This window comes from Symphalangus syndactylus, chromosome 2 (assembly GCF_028878055.3).
Source record: "Symphalangus syndactylus isolate Jambi chromosome 2, NHGRI_mSymSyn1-v2.1_pri, whole genome shotgun sequence".
Classification (NCBI taxonomy): Eukaryota; Metazoa; Chordata; class Mammalia; order Primates; family Hylobatidae; genus Symphalangus; species Symphalangus syndactylus.
In genome coordinates this window covers 35,822,879-35,839,665 of record NC_072424.2, presented here as the reverse complement: position 1 = coordinate 35,839,665, position 16,787 = coordinate 35,822,879, and the positions used below count along the sequence as shown (strand labels likewise).

Sequence of the window (16,787 nt, the reverse complement as noted above, 5' to 3'; positions counted from 1 at the left end):
TCTCCTGCCTCAGCCTCTCCGAGTAGCTGGGACTACAGGCGCCCGCCAACCACGCCCGGCTAATTTTTTTGTATTTTTAGTAGAGACGGGGTTTCACCGTGGTCTTGATCTCCTGACCTCGTGATCCGCCCGCCTCGGCCTCCCAAAGTGCTGGGATTACAAGCGTGAGCCACCGCGCCCGGCCTGGAACATAGAATTTAGAGACTGAGGCTGGGTGCAGTGGCTCACGCTTGTAATCCCAGTACTTTGGGTGGCCAAGGTGGAAGGATCACTTGAGCCCAGGAGTTTGAGACCAGCCTGGGCAAGATGGTCAAACCCTGTCTCTACAAAAATAGAAAAATCAGCTGGGTGGTGTGGCTCATGCCTGTTGTCCCAGCTACTTTGGAAGCTGAGGTGGGAGGATCACTTGAGACCGGCAGGCAGAGGCTGCAGTGAGCTGAGATCATCGCACCATTGCACTCCAGCCTGGGTGACAGAGGAGTGCAAAGTTTCACTCTTTGTCTCAAAAAAAAAAAAAAAAGAATTTGGAGACTGAAAGACAGTGGAGAGATAACGATACTGTGAACAGATGTTCAGTTAGAAAGAGAGTCTGTGCTGCTCAAAATATAGGAGATTTGGGGTTGAGCAGACTCCTTAACTGTGTGACTGTTCCGAGGCTTAACCGTAAGCTTATACATTGTGACTCCACAAATGAGATGGTAGACTTTGATTACATGGGCCTCTTATCACAGAAATGGCTGGCCTGGGAGGGGTCTCTGTGCAATGCTGATAGAAGTAAGGAAGGCTCAGAGAGATTAACTAATTAGCCCAGAGTAATGAGACTAGGTGCTAGCATGGCCAGATCTAGAATGCCAGAGACCTGGAACAATTTAGTTTAAAGGAAAGTCTCCCCCTGGGCATCCTTCATTGGAGTCCCATGGGAAGACCTCTGTCCCTTCAGCCAGAAACCCTTAGTCCAATCCAAGGTCACTTTACATTTTCAGACCTCCAGTGTATTCATCTGGGAAGCAGGGATAGCAATATCCTGTTACCAGCTGTATACCATCTGATAGAAGGAGCAGCTAAAATGGATGGGTAAATTGTTTATCAACCTTGAATTCTGATTTTGTTGAATTTTCTTTTTTTTTTTTTGAGACAGAGTCTTGCTCTGTCATCCAGGCTGGAGTGCAGTGGCATGATCTCGACTCACTGCAACCTCTGCCTCCTGGGTTCCAGCAATTCTTGTGCCTCAGCCTCCCAAGTAGCTGGGACTATAGATGCGCGCCACCACGCCCGGCTAATTTTTGTGTTTTTGATAAAGACATGGTTTCACCATGTTGGCGAGGTCGGTCTCAAACTCCTGAGCTCAGGTGATCCGCCTGCCTCGGCCTCCCAAAATGCTGAGATTACAGGTGTGAGCCACCGTGCCCGGCCTTCTCTGTATTTTCTTGAAGTTTGCTGAGCTTCCTTAAAACCCTGAGTTCTCTGCAAGAATAAGGCTGATGACTTATCGTGCCTGTCACTGGTGAGGTCCACTTTTTCTGCAATTTTGGGCACAGTGCAAGGCCTTGGAAAAGCTTTGTTTCTTGAGTCTCTCGAAGAACAACAACATTAGCATTTTTGGGAGGGCCAATGGCTGTGCTGTGATGGGGCATGGATGCTTTCTCAGAGATACTTTCCCCCTAAGCTTTAGGCACGTCTGACCATTTCTTCTGCCTTGGTCTAGTGCTTTCCTCATGATTTAGACTCTGGATGAAGGTGTTTTTGAAGTAGGTTTACTTACTGCTGTCATCCTGTGTCACCTCACTCTCTGTGGCCTGGAAGTGCAGGGTTTCAGGCCTGGCTGTGGGTGGGCATTATATGACAAAGGGTTCAGCGTCCCCTGCATCTGGTATGATGCCTTCTCTGGTTTCACCACCTTTAGTCATCATTTTACTTGGGGTGTGGACATATTTGTTCCAGGAGCTTCCCCACCCTCTACAACTTGTTGGAGGGATAGATTGTCCTAATGTTTTCTTCTGGTGTTTTTAACCATGAAATCTTAGACCTGGAGTAGATTTGGTTACCAAATAGCCTAAGGAGGGAGGACATAATATTCGATTTATGTAAGATCCAGGAAATGAGGGAAGGCATGGTGCCATGAGCTGTGCTTCCAGCCAGACCTTATTAACTTTCACAATTCTTTATGCAAAAGAGACAACTTCCAGGTGTTGCTAATGGAGGTTCGTGACCTAGAGACAAAACCAGAAGCAGCTTCCCTCTATTTCTCCAAATCCAAAAACAATTGCTAGGGAGTTAGACCATCACCCAGCTCTGCTTTGAGAAAGGGAATTTTGCTTTTGAGATGATTGAAGTGCTTTAAATTCCTCAGCTGAGAAATGAGAGATGTACAGATAATGAGACACATGGAGGCTTTGCTGCATCAGACTTCATGAGCTTGGAGAACATGCAGGTGTTCTCCTGACCTCTTAGCTGTTTGTCAGGTTTCTATGACCAGGCAGGTGTTACCAGCACTAATGTTTAGGGATTCAGCTATATTTTAGCTTCATTTTTATGATCCTTTTTTTTTCCAGACAGGATCTTGCTCTGTCACTCAGGCTGGAGTGCAGTGGTGTGATCACAGCTCACTGCAGCCTCAACCTCCCTGGACACTCAATTGATCCTCCTACCTCACCCTCCCCAGCAACTGGGACTACAGTCATGTGCCACCATGCCCGGCTAATTTTTGTATTTTTTTTGTGGAGATGGAGTTTTGCCATGTTGCCAGACTGGTCTCGATACTCCTGGGCTCAAGTGATCCACCCTCCTTGGCCTCCCAAAGTGCTAGCATTACAGGCATGTGCCACCACACCCAGCCAGGATCCTCTCTTTAGTCACGTCTTTATCTCTTCATTCATGTAACGATCTTTTCTTGAGGGCCTGCTTTGTGCAAGGAATTGTGTTTGGTACTGTGAGGGATATGGAAGTGAACGTTTCACATCTTACCCCTAAGTTGCTTACTTCAGAGGAGAAGGTAGGGCTGAGAAGAAATATCTAAAACATAAAGTGTGAAATGGCTTTGTTGAGTTTATGAGTTGCATGTAAGAAGTGAGTAGATTTTCCTATAAAAGCACAACCAAGATGATTGCTTTCTGGACAGTGAGAATGCCTAGAGCACCAAGAACTGCTTCTAAGGACTCAGAGTTGAGATGCCTGTCGTAAAATGACCTTGCTGTTAGCCCTTTTCTTGGGTCAGCCACCATTGTACCCACATTCCCACTTAACATAGACCATGTCTCTCTTTATCTCACCCAAAGTTTAAATAACAGTGAAAGATGAAATCAGATTGGTGGAGACCTGGAAGCTTAATTTTCCTAATGGTTCTCTTTCCAAATTACATCTGGCCGAGGCATGAGGATCACTTGAACCTAGGGGTTCGAGACCAGCCTTGGCAACATAGGAAGACCCTGCCTCTATAAAAATTAAAAAAAATTAGCTGGGGCCAGGTGGCTCACATCTGTAATCCCAGCACTTTGGGAGGCCAAGGCAGGCAGATCACCTCAGGTCGGGAGTTTGAGAACAGCCTGACCAACATGGAAAAACCCCATCTCTACTAAAAATACAAAAATTAGCTGGGCATGGTGCGCATGCCTGTAATCTCAGCTATTCAGGAAGCCGAGGTAGGAGAATTTCTTGAACCCGGGAGGCGGAGGTTGCAGTGAGCCGAGATCGGGCCATTGCACTCCAGCCTGGGCAACGAGAGCGAAACTCTGTCTCAAAAAAAAAAAAAAAGAAAAAAAATAAGCTGAGCATTGTGGTAAACGCCTGTAGTCTCAGCTACTTGGGAGGCTGAGGTGGGAGGATTGCTTGTGCCTGCGAGGTTAGAGGCTACAGTGAGCCATGATCGCACCACTGCACTCCAGCTTGGGTGACAGAGCAAGATCCTGTCTCAAAAACAAAAAGCAGGCCTGGCCAACATGGTGAAACCATGTCTCTATTGAAAATACAAAAATTAGCTGGGCATGGTGGCATGAGCCTGTAGTCCTAGCTACTTGGGAGGCTGAGCAGGAGAATTGCTTGAACTCAGGAGGCAGAGGTTGCAGTGAGCCAAGATTGCACCTCTGCACTCCAGCCTGAGCGACAGAGTAAGACTCTGTCTCAAAAAAAAAAAAAAGCAAAAAACAAATTACATCTCAGTGTGTTTCATGTAGTTGGTGTGATCTACATCCCTCCTTTTGTTCTTATTCTGATCTTTGGTTTGGAGAGCAATTCGTAAGGAGGCATGAAATGTATCTGGAGACAGCTATGAGCTGCAGCCTACTGATTTTCATGTAATTCTTGGCTACTTGCCAGTATGGTTGGGCTTCAACTGTTTCCAGGGTAGGAAAAACACGAACCTAGCATTTTGGTATGAAAACAAACAAGGCTACTTTGTACTTGATGAAGCTCAAGTTGCAGATCCAGTGAGAGCCCATTAACTATTGGTGAAGGCCCACTGACAGTGGTGAGTTTCAGAGACCCCTGCACATTCTGGAGATAGCAGCAAATGGTTGTGCAGCCTACAAAAGTAATAAATATTTCTGCAGTGATTGTCAACAACAAAATGATTTTCTTGTTTGGGGGGTGGGGAGGCAAGAGGCAGAAACCTTAGGAAGCTGTTGCAAACCAGTTTCAGCTTCTGCTACTTTTATTTCTTTCCATTTAAAGCTGGGTGCAGTGGCACATGCCTGTAGTCCCAGTTACTCAGGAGCCTGAGGTGGGAGGCTCACTTGAGCCCAGGATTTTGAGGCTGCGGTGTATTATGATGGCCCCTGTAAGTAGCCACTGTACCCCAGCCAGGGTAACATAATGAGACCCTGTCTCTCAAAAAAATAAAAGACTAAGGCTACACAAATGACATGGGGTGGAGTCAGGAACCTAGGACTCTTTCTGGCCTACTTTGGAGAGCAGGATTCTGTGAGGTTGAGGTCAATGACTGGGAAAGCCCCAAAGTTCTCATCTGTATCTTCCTTCCACCTCCTCCAACCTCTGCAATAAAACAAAATCAACTCCAAGATTGACCATATTTTAGTAGTAAATATGAAACAAGCAAAACGAGGGCCTAAAATACTCCACTAAAATAGAAATTCCTATATTTGATATTCATGCTGCTACTGTAATCATCAGAAAGAAAAACTGCTGGCCAAAGGTACTTACTCATTAGATGTGTACATGTGTAGGGCCTTGACATTCTACCCCCAACTAATCTTTGCGTCATCTTTTTCTGCCTTTGGACGTGTGCCCCATGCGTCCTTGTTTCCATACTTTTATTCATGCTCTGCTCTGCGTAGTGTGCTCATTTTATCCACTGAAACCCTACATATTATTTCAGTATCCATCTCTTTGGGGTTTTTTAGTTTGTTTGTTTGTTTGCTTTTTAAGACGAATTCTTGCTCTGTTGCCCAGGCTGACATGCACTGGCATGATCTCAGCTCACTGCAACCTCTGCCTCCTGGGTTCAAGCGATTCATTCTCCTGCCTCAGCCTCCCAAGTAGCTGAGATTACAGGCATGTGCCACCATTCCTGGCTAATTTTTGTATTTTTAGTAGAGACTGGTTTTGCCATGTTTGCCAGGCTGGTCTTGAACTCCTGACCTCAGGTGTTCCATCCACCTTGGCCTCCCAAAGTGCTTGAGCCATTGCGCCTGGCATTAGTTTTTTTTTTTTTTTTTTTTTTTTGAGATAGAATCTCACTCTGTCCCCCAGGCTGGAGTGCAGTGGTGCGATCTCGGCTCACTAAAAGCTCCGCCTCCCGGGTTCACGCCATTCTCCTGCCTCAGCCTCCCAAGTAGCTGGGACTATGGGTGCCCGCCACCACGCCTGGCTAATTTTTTGTATTTTTTAGTAGAGATGGGGTTTCATCATGTTAGCCAGGATGGTCTTGATTTCCTGACCTCGTGATCCGCCTGCCTCAGCCTCCCAAAGTGCTGAGATCACAGGCTTGGGCCACCGCGCTTGGCCTCATTTTTTTTTTTAAGAGAAAAGGTCTCACTCTGATACCCAGGCTAGAGTGCAGTGGTACAATCACAGCTCACTACAACCTCAACCTCTTGGGCTCAAGTGATCCTCCTGCCTCAGCCTACTGAGTAGCTGAACCTACAAGGTGTGTGCCACCATGCCTGGCTAATTTCTTAATTTTTGTAGAAACAGGGTCTCCCTATGTTGCTCAGGCTGGTCTTGAAATCCTGGCCTCAAGTGATCATCCCACATCAGCCTTCTGAAGTGTTGGGGAACCACTGTGTCCATCTCTTGATAAAATTTTCTTTGAAAACAAAAACCTTCTTTGGCCATTCTATCCCTCAATAGCATCCCTTCTTTGTTTTCTTTTTTCTTTTTTTTTTTTACTGGAAGCTCAGAGGATCATCCAGCATCTCTTCTTTGAGCTCCTCGTGTCACTGTGTTTGTCCCCCGCCTCACCATGTTTATCACAGAGTGCGTATGTTTGTTTCTGTGTAACTAACTAAATAAATCCTCCAGGGCAAGACTGATTGATCCAATAGTACATCTTTGTTATCCCCACAGCACATCCTGGGTGGACTGGATGCAACTGTAAATATCAGGTCACAAGTAAAGGGGAAGTGACAATTAATATCAAAATCCTATCTCAATGTGTGTCCAAGCCATTTTGGAGTCATACAGACCTGGTTGAGATTCTAGCTGCACTGCCTATTAGGTGTGTGTCCTTGAACGGGTTACCTGACATCACTGTGTGAAATAGGAGATGTCACCAACTGTCGGAATCTTCCCTCTCTGAAATACATGATTTGATGTTTAGCAAAGGATTACATACTGTGTTAAGAACCATTTAGCTAGCTCTCTTTCCTGAAAGACTCAGTAGTAGGAAAGCACCATGGGTTTTTACGGATACCTTGTGGAAGAGATAAGCTCTGTGACTTGTAAAACGCCTTGTCCTGCCCAGAAGCAGGAGAGGTGTGTGTTTTCTTGCCTCGGCAGGCCTGCTACATGCCTACCTTTGTCCAGCCCCAGGACATAGATAAAGCTAGTGTTCTTGGTTTCTAGCAGTTAAGCAACCTTTAGTGTCTCTGCCTGGCAGAGTTCTGGGTTTGGGATTTATCCCCTTGCATTCCCCAAAATAATTACTTCAGGATCCTTTTGTTAATGCCTAGCCTCACACCCATGACATGAAGATGTCTCAGTTTAACTTTTATTGTGACACTCATGTTGGTTTGAGGTTTCAGTTAGTATTCATTCTCTCCTTTCTTGAGTTAGAACTCTAAGGCATTTAAATGGGTGTGTGTCCAAACTGGAGAAAGATAAGAAAGATCTCTTATCTTATCCATTCTGTGTCTGCCCAGCAGCCTCTGCTCAAAGCTCCTGGAAATAAAATGGCCTTACGCCTGGAGATTATCTCCTACCCTAGAAGACTGGCAGTTACTGTCCTGTTCTGACAAACTCTCTTTCTTCAGATCCCTTGATTGTGAAATAAGATACCCCCAGACCTTCAGCCCTAGTTGCCATCAGCCTCAGTTGACCAGATGACATGGGTGTGGGAGCAGCTCACCAGGTTCCCAAGAGCCATGGCCTAGGAAGGTCTCCAGCCTATTCCTTGTGTAGCCTATTCCTTGTGTGTGGATCTGTTGTGCATTAGGAACAGATGAGAACTTTAGGGCTTTCCCAGTCATTGACCTCATAGAACCTTGCTTTCCAAAGTGGGTCAGAAGGACCCTAGGACCCTGACTTCACACTCCAGAACACTACCATCATATCCAGTGTGCATGGCAGTCTCATAAACAGGGTTCCAGAGCACTGACCAGGGACCTGCCTGTCTGCTTAACATTCACCTGACCCTCAGTTCTGTTTTTTGCTGTTTGTTTTTTCCTTGTTTGTAACTTCTGATATTCTAATATCTGATGCCTGTGTGATCATAAAGGAAAGAGCCTGTGGAGCCAGAGTCTTCACTCAAATCCTTGCTGTCTCACAGCCAGCTGTGTGACCTTGGGCAAGTTACATAAACCCCATTTGCCTCCATTTCTGTAACTGAGTAATAGGGATAGTAATAGCCACATCATAGGGTTGTTGTGGCTTTGAGATGTTGGTTAGATAGAGTTCTTAGCATGGAGTCTGGCTCACGGTCAGGGTTGAACAAATGATTATCTCTCCCCTACCCCACCCCAGAATTTAAAGATTATATAGACTGCCTACAAAAATGTTGCCAAAAGATATGTAAACAAATTTATTACAGTAAAAGAATGAATTCAGGTAGCTGTGAGCATATACGTTGTTGCAGTATGTCTTAAATTAATCCGGTACGGCACAGTGGTTCGTGCCTGTGATGTCAGCATTTGAGGATGCTAAGGTGGGAGGATTGCTTGAGGCCAGGAATTCGAGACCAGCTTGAGCAACATAGCAAGACTCCTTATTTAAAATAAAGTTTTAGGGAGGCATGGTGGCTCAGTCCTGATGTCCTGGCTAATAAGGAGGCAAGGCCAAGTGTTCGAGACCAGCTTGGGCAACATAGGAAGCCCTCATCTATAACAACAGAAAAAATTTTAAATAAAAATTTAAAAAGTTAATCTGAGGCCAGGCATGGTGGCTCATGCCTGTAATCCCAGCACTTTGGTTGAGGTCAGGAGTTCGAGACTAGCCTGGCCAACATGGTGAAACCCCATCTCTACTAAAAAGACAAAATTAGCTGGGAGTGGTGGCGTACACTTGTAGTCCCAGCTACTTGGGAGTCTGAGGCAGGGGGATGGCTTGAACCTGGGAGGCAGAGGTTGCAGTGAGCCAAGATCGTGCCACCACACGCCAGCCTGGGTGACAGAGCGAGACTCTGTCTCAAGAAAAAAAAAAAAAAAGTTAATCTGAATCCAAAGGGTAGTATTTCCAGCAGTACTATCTCTGAGGGTTCTCTGAACTGCGGAGGAGGAGACTGCCTCAGTAGAAGGATATCTCAGATGCTGCTTGGGGCCATAAGTTTAGTTGTTAACCTGCAAAAATTTTTTTTTTTTTTTTGAGATGGAGTCTCGCTCTGTCGCCCAGGCTGGAGTGCAGTGGCACAATCTCAGCTCACTGCAAGCTCCGCCTCCTGGGTTCACTCCATTCTCCTGCCTCAGCTCACGAGTAGCTGGAACTACAGGTGCCCGCCACCACTCTGGCTACTTTTTTGTATTTTTAGTAGACGCAGGGTTTCACCGTGTTAGCCAGGATGGTCTTGATCTCCAGACTTCGTGATCCACCTGCCTTTGCCTCCCAAAGTGCTGGGATTACAAGCGTGCCACCGCGCCCGTTTGAGACAGTTTCGCCCTGTGGCCCAGGCTGGAGTACAGTGGCACGATCTCAGCTCACTACAGCCTCCATCTCCCAGGTTCAAGTAATTCTCCTGCTTCAGCCTCCTGAGTAGCTGGGACTACAGGTGTGTGTCACCATGCTCAGCTAATTTTTCTATTTTTAGTAGAGATGGGGATTCCCCATGTCGGTCAGGCTGGTCTGGAACTCCTGACCTCAGGTGATCTGCCTGCCTTGACCTCCCAAAGTGCTGGGATTACAAGCATGAGCCACCGTGCCCGGCCCTTTTTTTTTGAGACAGAGTCTCGTTCTGTTGCTCAGGCTGGAGTGCAGTGGTGTGATCTTGGCTCACTGCAACCTCTCCCTCCTGGGCTCAAGTGTCCCCCCCACCTCAGCCTCCCGAGTAGCTGAGATAACAGGCATGTGCCACCACGCCCAGCTAATTTTTGTATTTTTTGTAGAGATGGGGTTTTGCCATGTTGCCCAAGCTGGTTTTAACTCCTGGGCTCAAGCAATCTGCCCACCTCAGCCTCCCAAAGTACTAGGATTACAGGCGTGAGCCATGGTGCCCAGCCAACCTGCAACATTTTGACAACATAATCCTGCTTAATTCTAATTTGGTATGACTTCCTTTTTTTTTTTAAGTTGGTGAATTCAGCATTGAATTTAATTCTGCATTGGCAAGTGGATGACTAAAGTCATTTGAAGAAGGATTTACCCTACCTTTGGCTCATCATGTATGAGGCTGGATCACGTACATAGAAGAACCCATTTTTTCAGGCTGGCAGAAATTGTTAATGATCATCTTGCTTTTCAAATGGCAAAGCTGACTACTTTGTCACTAGGTTGTAGTAATATTTGTATAACATGGTAGAAAGTGAACTCACTTTCCTGGGAATGCCTGAATTTGCCAACTCAACCTCTTTTTCTCCTTACCCTTCAGATCTCAGTGCTTAGTGAACGTTAGTGAGGGGCTGTAGGCAAGAAGTTGATAGTAAGAAAGAAGCTGTTGTCAGCAGTCACTTTTTTAGAATATATTATATTGTACTAGGTGTAATGCCTTGGGTTAAATGCTGCCTTGCACACAGGAATTTATAATCTGTGAGAAGATAAAAATAGACAAATGCTGATTAGAAACACTGTCTTGGGTAGCATCATAAAAGGGTGATTCATTAGGAAATCAGGAAGTCTATAATGCAATTTTGATCATTTAGGTTGTATTTTTACAAGTTTTTTTTTTGGATTTCTAGTAATTTTGTTGCAATTCCACTTCTTCTGAGATCATCACTGATGAATATTATTTAGAATTATGGGGCCAAGCTTAGTGGCTCATGCCTGTAATCTTAACAGTTTGAAAGGCTGAGGCAGGAGGATCACTTGAGGGCAAGAGTTCAAGTGTGGACAATGTAGTGAGACCCTGTCTCTACAAAATATAAACGTTAAAAAAAATTAGCTGAGTGTGGTGGCGTGTGCCTGTAGTCCCAGCTTTTCAGGAGGGTGAGGCAGGAGGATCACTTGAGCCTAGGGTGACAGAACAATACCCTATCTCTTAAAAAACAAAACAAAAAAAAAAGGAAGGAAGAAAAATATGGAACACTCCATAGCCCATTAGAGCAAGGTTTATTGTGTGTTTTGGTCATAGTGGCATCCCCAGTGCCTAGAACAATGCCTGGCACACTGTAGGCATTCAGTGAGCATGGAGTGAGTGAATGAATGGTACACTTATGCCATGGCACTCTTTCTGGAGAATTTCAGGTGCCAGTCTGTCTTGTTAGATCAGTGCAGATTACATTGCCCATGAGGGGATGAGGATGCCGTTTCCATCAGTTTGATTGCCAAAGTTAATGCTGCGTGTATTTTGTGGTTCTCAGTGGTTGCCAGGGAACCGAGGAAGTGAAAGGAAGGGGTTGAAAGCAGCCTCATTGCTGTTCCCTGGGCGGCTGTGCCTTGATGTCCAGCCTCGTCCGTATGGCAGTTTGGCCTGGTTGTGAGAGTGGCGACAAGGCCTGGGATAGACTGACCATGTCTTGAGAATATGTATGTGCTGAAAAATGGCTTCCCAGTCCCCAAACACCAGCAGCAGCAGGAGCCACTTCTTTTATACATCAGCCACCTTTTCTTCTAGCAATGAAGCTGTGATCCATTCTTTCAGTGAGTCTCGAGGAAATGGCTCAGCCAGTTTGGCACATTCATTTTCTTGTCAGGAAAGTCGATGTGACCTTGACCGTCAGTGGGGACCTGCGGTAAACACGTTGTGTGTCTGGCTGGATTCTAATGATCAAACAGTACTTTTGGCACCTCACTGTGCTGTACGTGTCATGTGCTGCTAATTTATTGTCCTAGGTTGGGGGTTATAGATACTAATTTGCAAGAATCATTTCTGACTTACATGCATCATGCCCAGCACAGTGCCACTACCATGGAGGCCTTGGATAAGTATCGTGAAAGAAAATTGTTGCAGAAAATGAAAGGAAAGATGAAATATACTTGCTTTGAGTCCTGGACAGTGTAATTAATTTGTAGCTGAGGAAGTTATTGAAAAGTAACTTTTTGTAATCCCAGCACTTTAGGAGGCTGAAGTGGGCAGATCACTTGAGCCCAGGAGTTCAAGACCAGCCTGGGCCACACGGTGAAACCCCGTCTCTACACAAAAAAACAAAAATTAGCTGCACATGGTAGCATGTGCCTGTGGTACCAGCTCCTTGGGAGGCTGAGGTGGGAGGATCGCTTGAGCCCGGAAGGCAGAGGTTGCAGTGAGCCAAGATCATCACACCACTGTACTCCAGCCTGGGTAACAGAGTGAGACCCTATCTCAAAAAAAAAAAAAAAGTAACTTTGGATTTATAAAGCTCCTCTGAAGATTGTTCTCCTTGAGTCATTTCTGGAAATCCAAACCCAAACATGGACCTTTTGTGCTGTGCGAGTGTTGTCTTTGGTAGAGGATTCAGGCCCAGGGAGAGCTGCTGTGACCTGCTGTTTCAGGGAGGGTAGCCAGAAGGGATTTGGCTTACACCACCGACTAGGGAAAGTCAGAGCAGGACACCATCCCCAGGGCCCTTGCTTGTGCAAAGCTTGCGTTAGAGAACTCTTTTCTCCCTGAGCTGAACTTAGAGAAGAAAGCATGACAAACCTAGGGTGGTGAACTTTTCCGAACCAAGAGTTGGTTTAAATATAGATGATCTGCCTCTCTGGCAACTTGGAGGCTGCGGTGGGACTTGTTGTACCTTTTATAAGACAAGTGAGGAAAGATGTTGGCACCTGTACTTGCGCAGTTTGTTTATGAAATATAAACTCTCTGGTGGAAGTGAGGGCTCGAAAGGTCAGTGTCCAAGGTAGCATGTCCTACCTTAGCTGGGGAAAAGGTGCCTCTCCAAGCCCCCCCTGCGAATTGCCTCATTCCCTAGAGAAAGTTGGGACAGCCAGGCTTCATGTCCTATTATTTACTGAGCACCGACTCTGGCAGGGGTGGGGGTGGAAAACTTTCTGTGAAACTGACAGACACTGGACTTGATTTTCTTTCCCAGGGAGGAGAAACAATACTCTAGGAGCTGCAAAGTCAGTCCTTATTCAGAGCAGTGTTCCTCTTTTCAGCTTTAGAGACTTGATTTATGTACCCCCGAGCCTGCTTAGAGCCAAGGGGTTGCAGCAGCCTGCTCCCATCTGCAGCCCCCCACCATCCTCCCACAGTGGGCTCTGGCTCTAGGTGGGTACAGGGCTGGGCATCGGGGTCTGCAGCACATCCTCCTCAGTATTCCAGCGCAGCTGTCTGAAGTTTTTTCTGCTGCGCCTGAACTGATGTCATTTCCCCCTTGGCAGACAGCTTCGGCTTTGCTGCGTCTGAGATATGTCACGGGAAGGTGGGGGTGGGCCAGAGCCAGGCAGGGGGAGTAGCAGCGAGGAGAGCAGGAGACAGTGTGCCTGCTCCGTCCCAGGACTCTGTTTACTTTGTCTGCTTTGCTAAAGAAGGCCGGTGAACCAGGACCACCGCGCACACAGGCCCACCAGGGGCAATGCTCATTCCAAGACCTTAACTTTTAAGAGCCCTTTGTTCCAACGTTAGTGTGGATGATGCTCTTGCAGGATGCCTTTCCTTTTGGGTCTTAGACAGGTAATTGTTTCTGCACGGATCGGGTTTGGAAGGGAAGAAGGGGTGGGAGCTTGTTTATTGTACTACTGCTTTGGGTGGAGGGACTATTTTAGCAAATGCCTCTCGGTTAGACCAGGCCAGCTCCCACACAGAACTTTCCAGTCTCCCTTCTTGTTTGCTAGTTGCTTCTTACTTTCAAAGCCACCGTGTTCTTAACCCTCTACGTCCCCGAGGTTTCTCTAGGGTTGTCCAGTTCTGATTTTCCATCAGACACTGTAAAGCTGCTTTGGAAACTTCACGGAGAAACAGCTGAAGAATGGGGCTGGGGAAGGGGAGAGGCAGAGTGCGATTCTTGCTCCAAACCCCTTTTATTCCTTCTCCATTTTGATTTGGCTAGTTAGTGGAGATTTCCTCACAGTCCTCTGGTTCTGAAGGGACTCTGTGTTGGGGGTGGGGTGAGGGCTCCGTTCTTCTTTTAAAGGAAAGGCTTTCTTCCTTTCAAGCATATGCCTGGGGCTGTGCAGCTCAGGGACGTCCCGGACACCTCAGGGGAAGGGGTATGGAATTGACCCCATTTTGGCCTTACTGACCAATTTTTCAAAAAGACCCCTGTGGCAGAGACTTGATTGCTCGGTGAGCCGCCCTTTGAAGTGGGGGCACTGCATTCATTCCAGCCGGTAAAACAGTGTGGAATGAGAGAACAGTAGCAAGCCACCAACTGCTGTCTGCTGAGAACACAGCTGTTGCCAACTATTTGTTCCAAGGCTTCTGAGAGTCGGACACCCCCACCCCCTCTTCGTTTGAGAGGCATGTCTATCGGAATGTGTAACTGTAACCAGCAGCTGCTGGCTGTAAGGGGTGGGGAGGGAGCACACACCCTCTGCTGCCTGTTCCTGGGTGAGGAAAAGCCACAGATGAGCTCACAGCAGAAGCCCTAGAGGGGAGCTGCTAGGGACCACTGGTTGCCCTCACTCTGAGAAAAGTGCTAGGTGGGCAACTCTCCCTTGAGTTGCCTACAGTTCTGTTCAAAGGAAGCTGCTCTGAAAAGTCCCAAACATTCCATTACAGCTCTTGTTATCTTCAGAGTGTTGCATTGACACAGCTGATGGGCAGAGGTGACCACTCTGAACATCCCTTCTGCCCCCACAAGAAAGGCTGTCCTTTTTTTTTTTTTTTTTTTTTTGAGATGGAGTCTCACTCTGTTGCCCGGGCTGGAGTGTAGTGGCGTTATCTCACCTCACTGCAACTTCTGTCTCCTGTGTTCAAGCAATTCTCCTGCCTCAGCCTCCTGAGTAGCTGGGACTACAGGCATGTGCCACTTATACCCGGCTAAGTTTTGTATTTTTAGTAGAGACGGGGTTTAGCCATGTTGGCCTGACTGGTCTCGAACTCCTGACCTCAGGTGATCCGGCCACCTCGGCCTCCCGAAGTGCTAGGATTACAGGCGTGAGCCACGGCGCCTAGCCAGAAAGGCTGTCCTTTTAACCTGTGGGCAGAGTGAGCCCTGGAGAGGATTTCAAGCAGTGTTGGAAATAGGATGAAGCTGGATGAAGCGTCTCATGCTGTGTCAGCAGGCTGGGAGGGTGAAAACTGCCTAACAGAGTAGAAAGAGTGGGCTGGGAGCTGGAAAGACCTGCGTTCATATCCCAGCTTCCCTGGGGTCTTGGGCAGGCCCTTAACTGTTCTGAACCTCATCTCTGAGGTCACACAGGGATTCCACGAAAGAATGTATGTGAACGTTAGCACCTTGGCTGGTAGAGAGTAGACATAACTCTTACTTTGATCTACTCATTCCCAAAGGATGCAACACTGCAGGGGTGCAGGAAACGAGAAGCGAGGGGACTGATACCTTGACAGGAGCCAGGTGTGCTGGGCAGGAGCCCACAGCCAGGGGACTGAGCTCTTGCATCTGTAGTCAGTGACTGCCATTGTGCAGTGACGTACAGCTGGGAGGCCACCTCTTACTCTACCAAGACACTGTTAATCTTAAATACTGAGGTGGCAAGAGGGAGAGGGCTTGTGTCCAGTTACTTGGACATGTAGTGAGAGAATGAAGCAGTGGGTAGCATTAAACTCTTCAAGGAGAGTGAAGGGTTGGGATGGTTGTTGTGGGGAGGATCTGAGAGGATCAACAGCAGGTGAACCTTTAGCTCTTGTGTCTGAACAGTTGCCTGGTGGAAGGAGAATTTAGAAGACCTCTGAAGGCCCTTCCTGCCCTAGGCTTCTGTGACTCAAACCTTGCCTGTACAATCTTGGAGTAGTTTTGGTTACATATTTTGTATATTTCTAGTATTTTGTGTCAGACAGTGTAACTATGTTTTTTATTGGAGCCATGTAGAAGCCAGCCTTCTAAAGATTACTTGGTGATAATTCTGTTTAAGAAAAAATGACACATAATGCACACAAACACACATAAAATTCATCTTTATCATACATATGTATGTACTTTGATTTATTTTTTTCCCTTAATCCATATGATTATTTTTTCCCCTTAATCCTGTGTCTTATGTGGTAGGATTATTCTGTTTGTACAGAGGTGCATGCTGAGGCTTAGAGAAGTTAAGCCATTTGCCCAGCATTGCTCAATTGTCTAGAGAAAGGGTAATTGAAGATTTTTGTTGCTGTTTTTTAACTTGAGTCTTGCCCAAATCCTGGATTTTTCTCACTACCTAGACTGTGTGGCTCAATGTCTGAGAGTAGAGTATGATTAATGCATTGTTCTCCTTGGGGCATGTTTCTTTCTAGCCTGCCTGGGTAGATGATAAAATGCTGCTTACCCCTTAATCCCAGCTTTTCAAGAGGCTGAGGCAGGAGAATTGCTTAAACCCAAGAGGCGAAGGTTGCAGTGAGCTGAGAGACCCCACCATTGCACTCCAGCATGGGCGACAAGAGCGAGACTCCGTTTCAAAAAAAAAAAAAAAAAATCATTCTTGTTGAGTCTCGTTCTTGTCACCCAGGATGGAGTGCAATGGTGCGATCTTGGCTCACTGCAACCTCCGCCTCCCGGGTTCAAGCCATTCTTCTGCCTCAGCCTCCCAGGTAGCTGGGACTACAGGCATGTGCCACCGTGCCCAGCTAATTTTTTGGATATATTTTTTTTTTTTTTTTTTTTACTTTTTTTTTTTTATTATACTTTAGGGTTTTAGGGTACATGTGCACAATGTGCAGGCCTGTCACATATGTATCCATGTGCCATGTTGACCTCCTGCACCCATTAACTTGTCATTTAGCATTAGGTGTATCTCCCAATGCTGTCCCTCCCCCCTCCCCCCACCCCACAACAGTCCCCAGAGCGTGACGCTCCCCTTCCTGTGTCCACGAGTTCTCACTGTTCAATTCCCACCCATGAGTGAGAACATGCGGTGCCTGGTTCTTCGTCCTTGCGATAGCCCACCGAGAATGATGTTTTCCAGCCTCATCCATGTCCCTACAAAGGACACGAAACAAACAACCCCAT

The 16,787-nt window shown here is 46.7% G+C and overlaps 1 protein-coding gene across 2 annotated transcripts in view; it reads left to right on the top strand.

Moving 5' to 3' along the window:
* WBP1L (WW domain binding protein 1 like) overlaps positions 1–16,787 on the top strand; it is a 79,097-nt gene that overhangs the window by 20,832 nt on the left and 41,478 nt on the right. Inside the window, exon 1 of one of the 2 annotated variants that reach the window (XM_055250736.2) lies at positions 13,138–13,351. The exons of the other annotated variant lie outside the window; for it this stretch is intronic. Coding sequence (XP_055106711.2) covers positions 13,325–13,351 — 27 coding nt within the window. The 5' untranslated portion in view covers positions 13,138–13,324. Of the gene's footprint in view, positions 1–13,137; positions 13,352–16,787 lie in introns of those variants that run through there. 2 annotated transcript variants of the gene reach the window in all.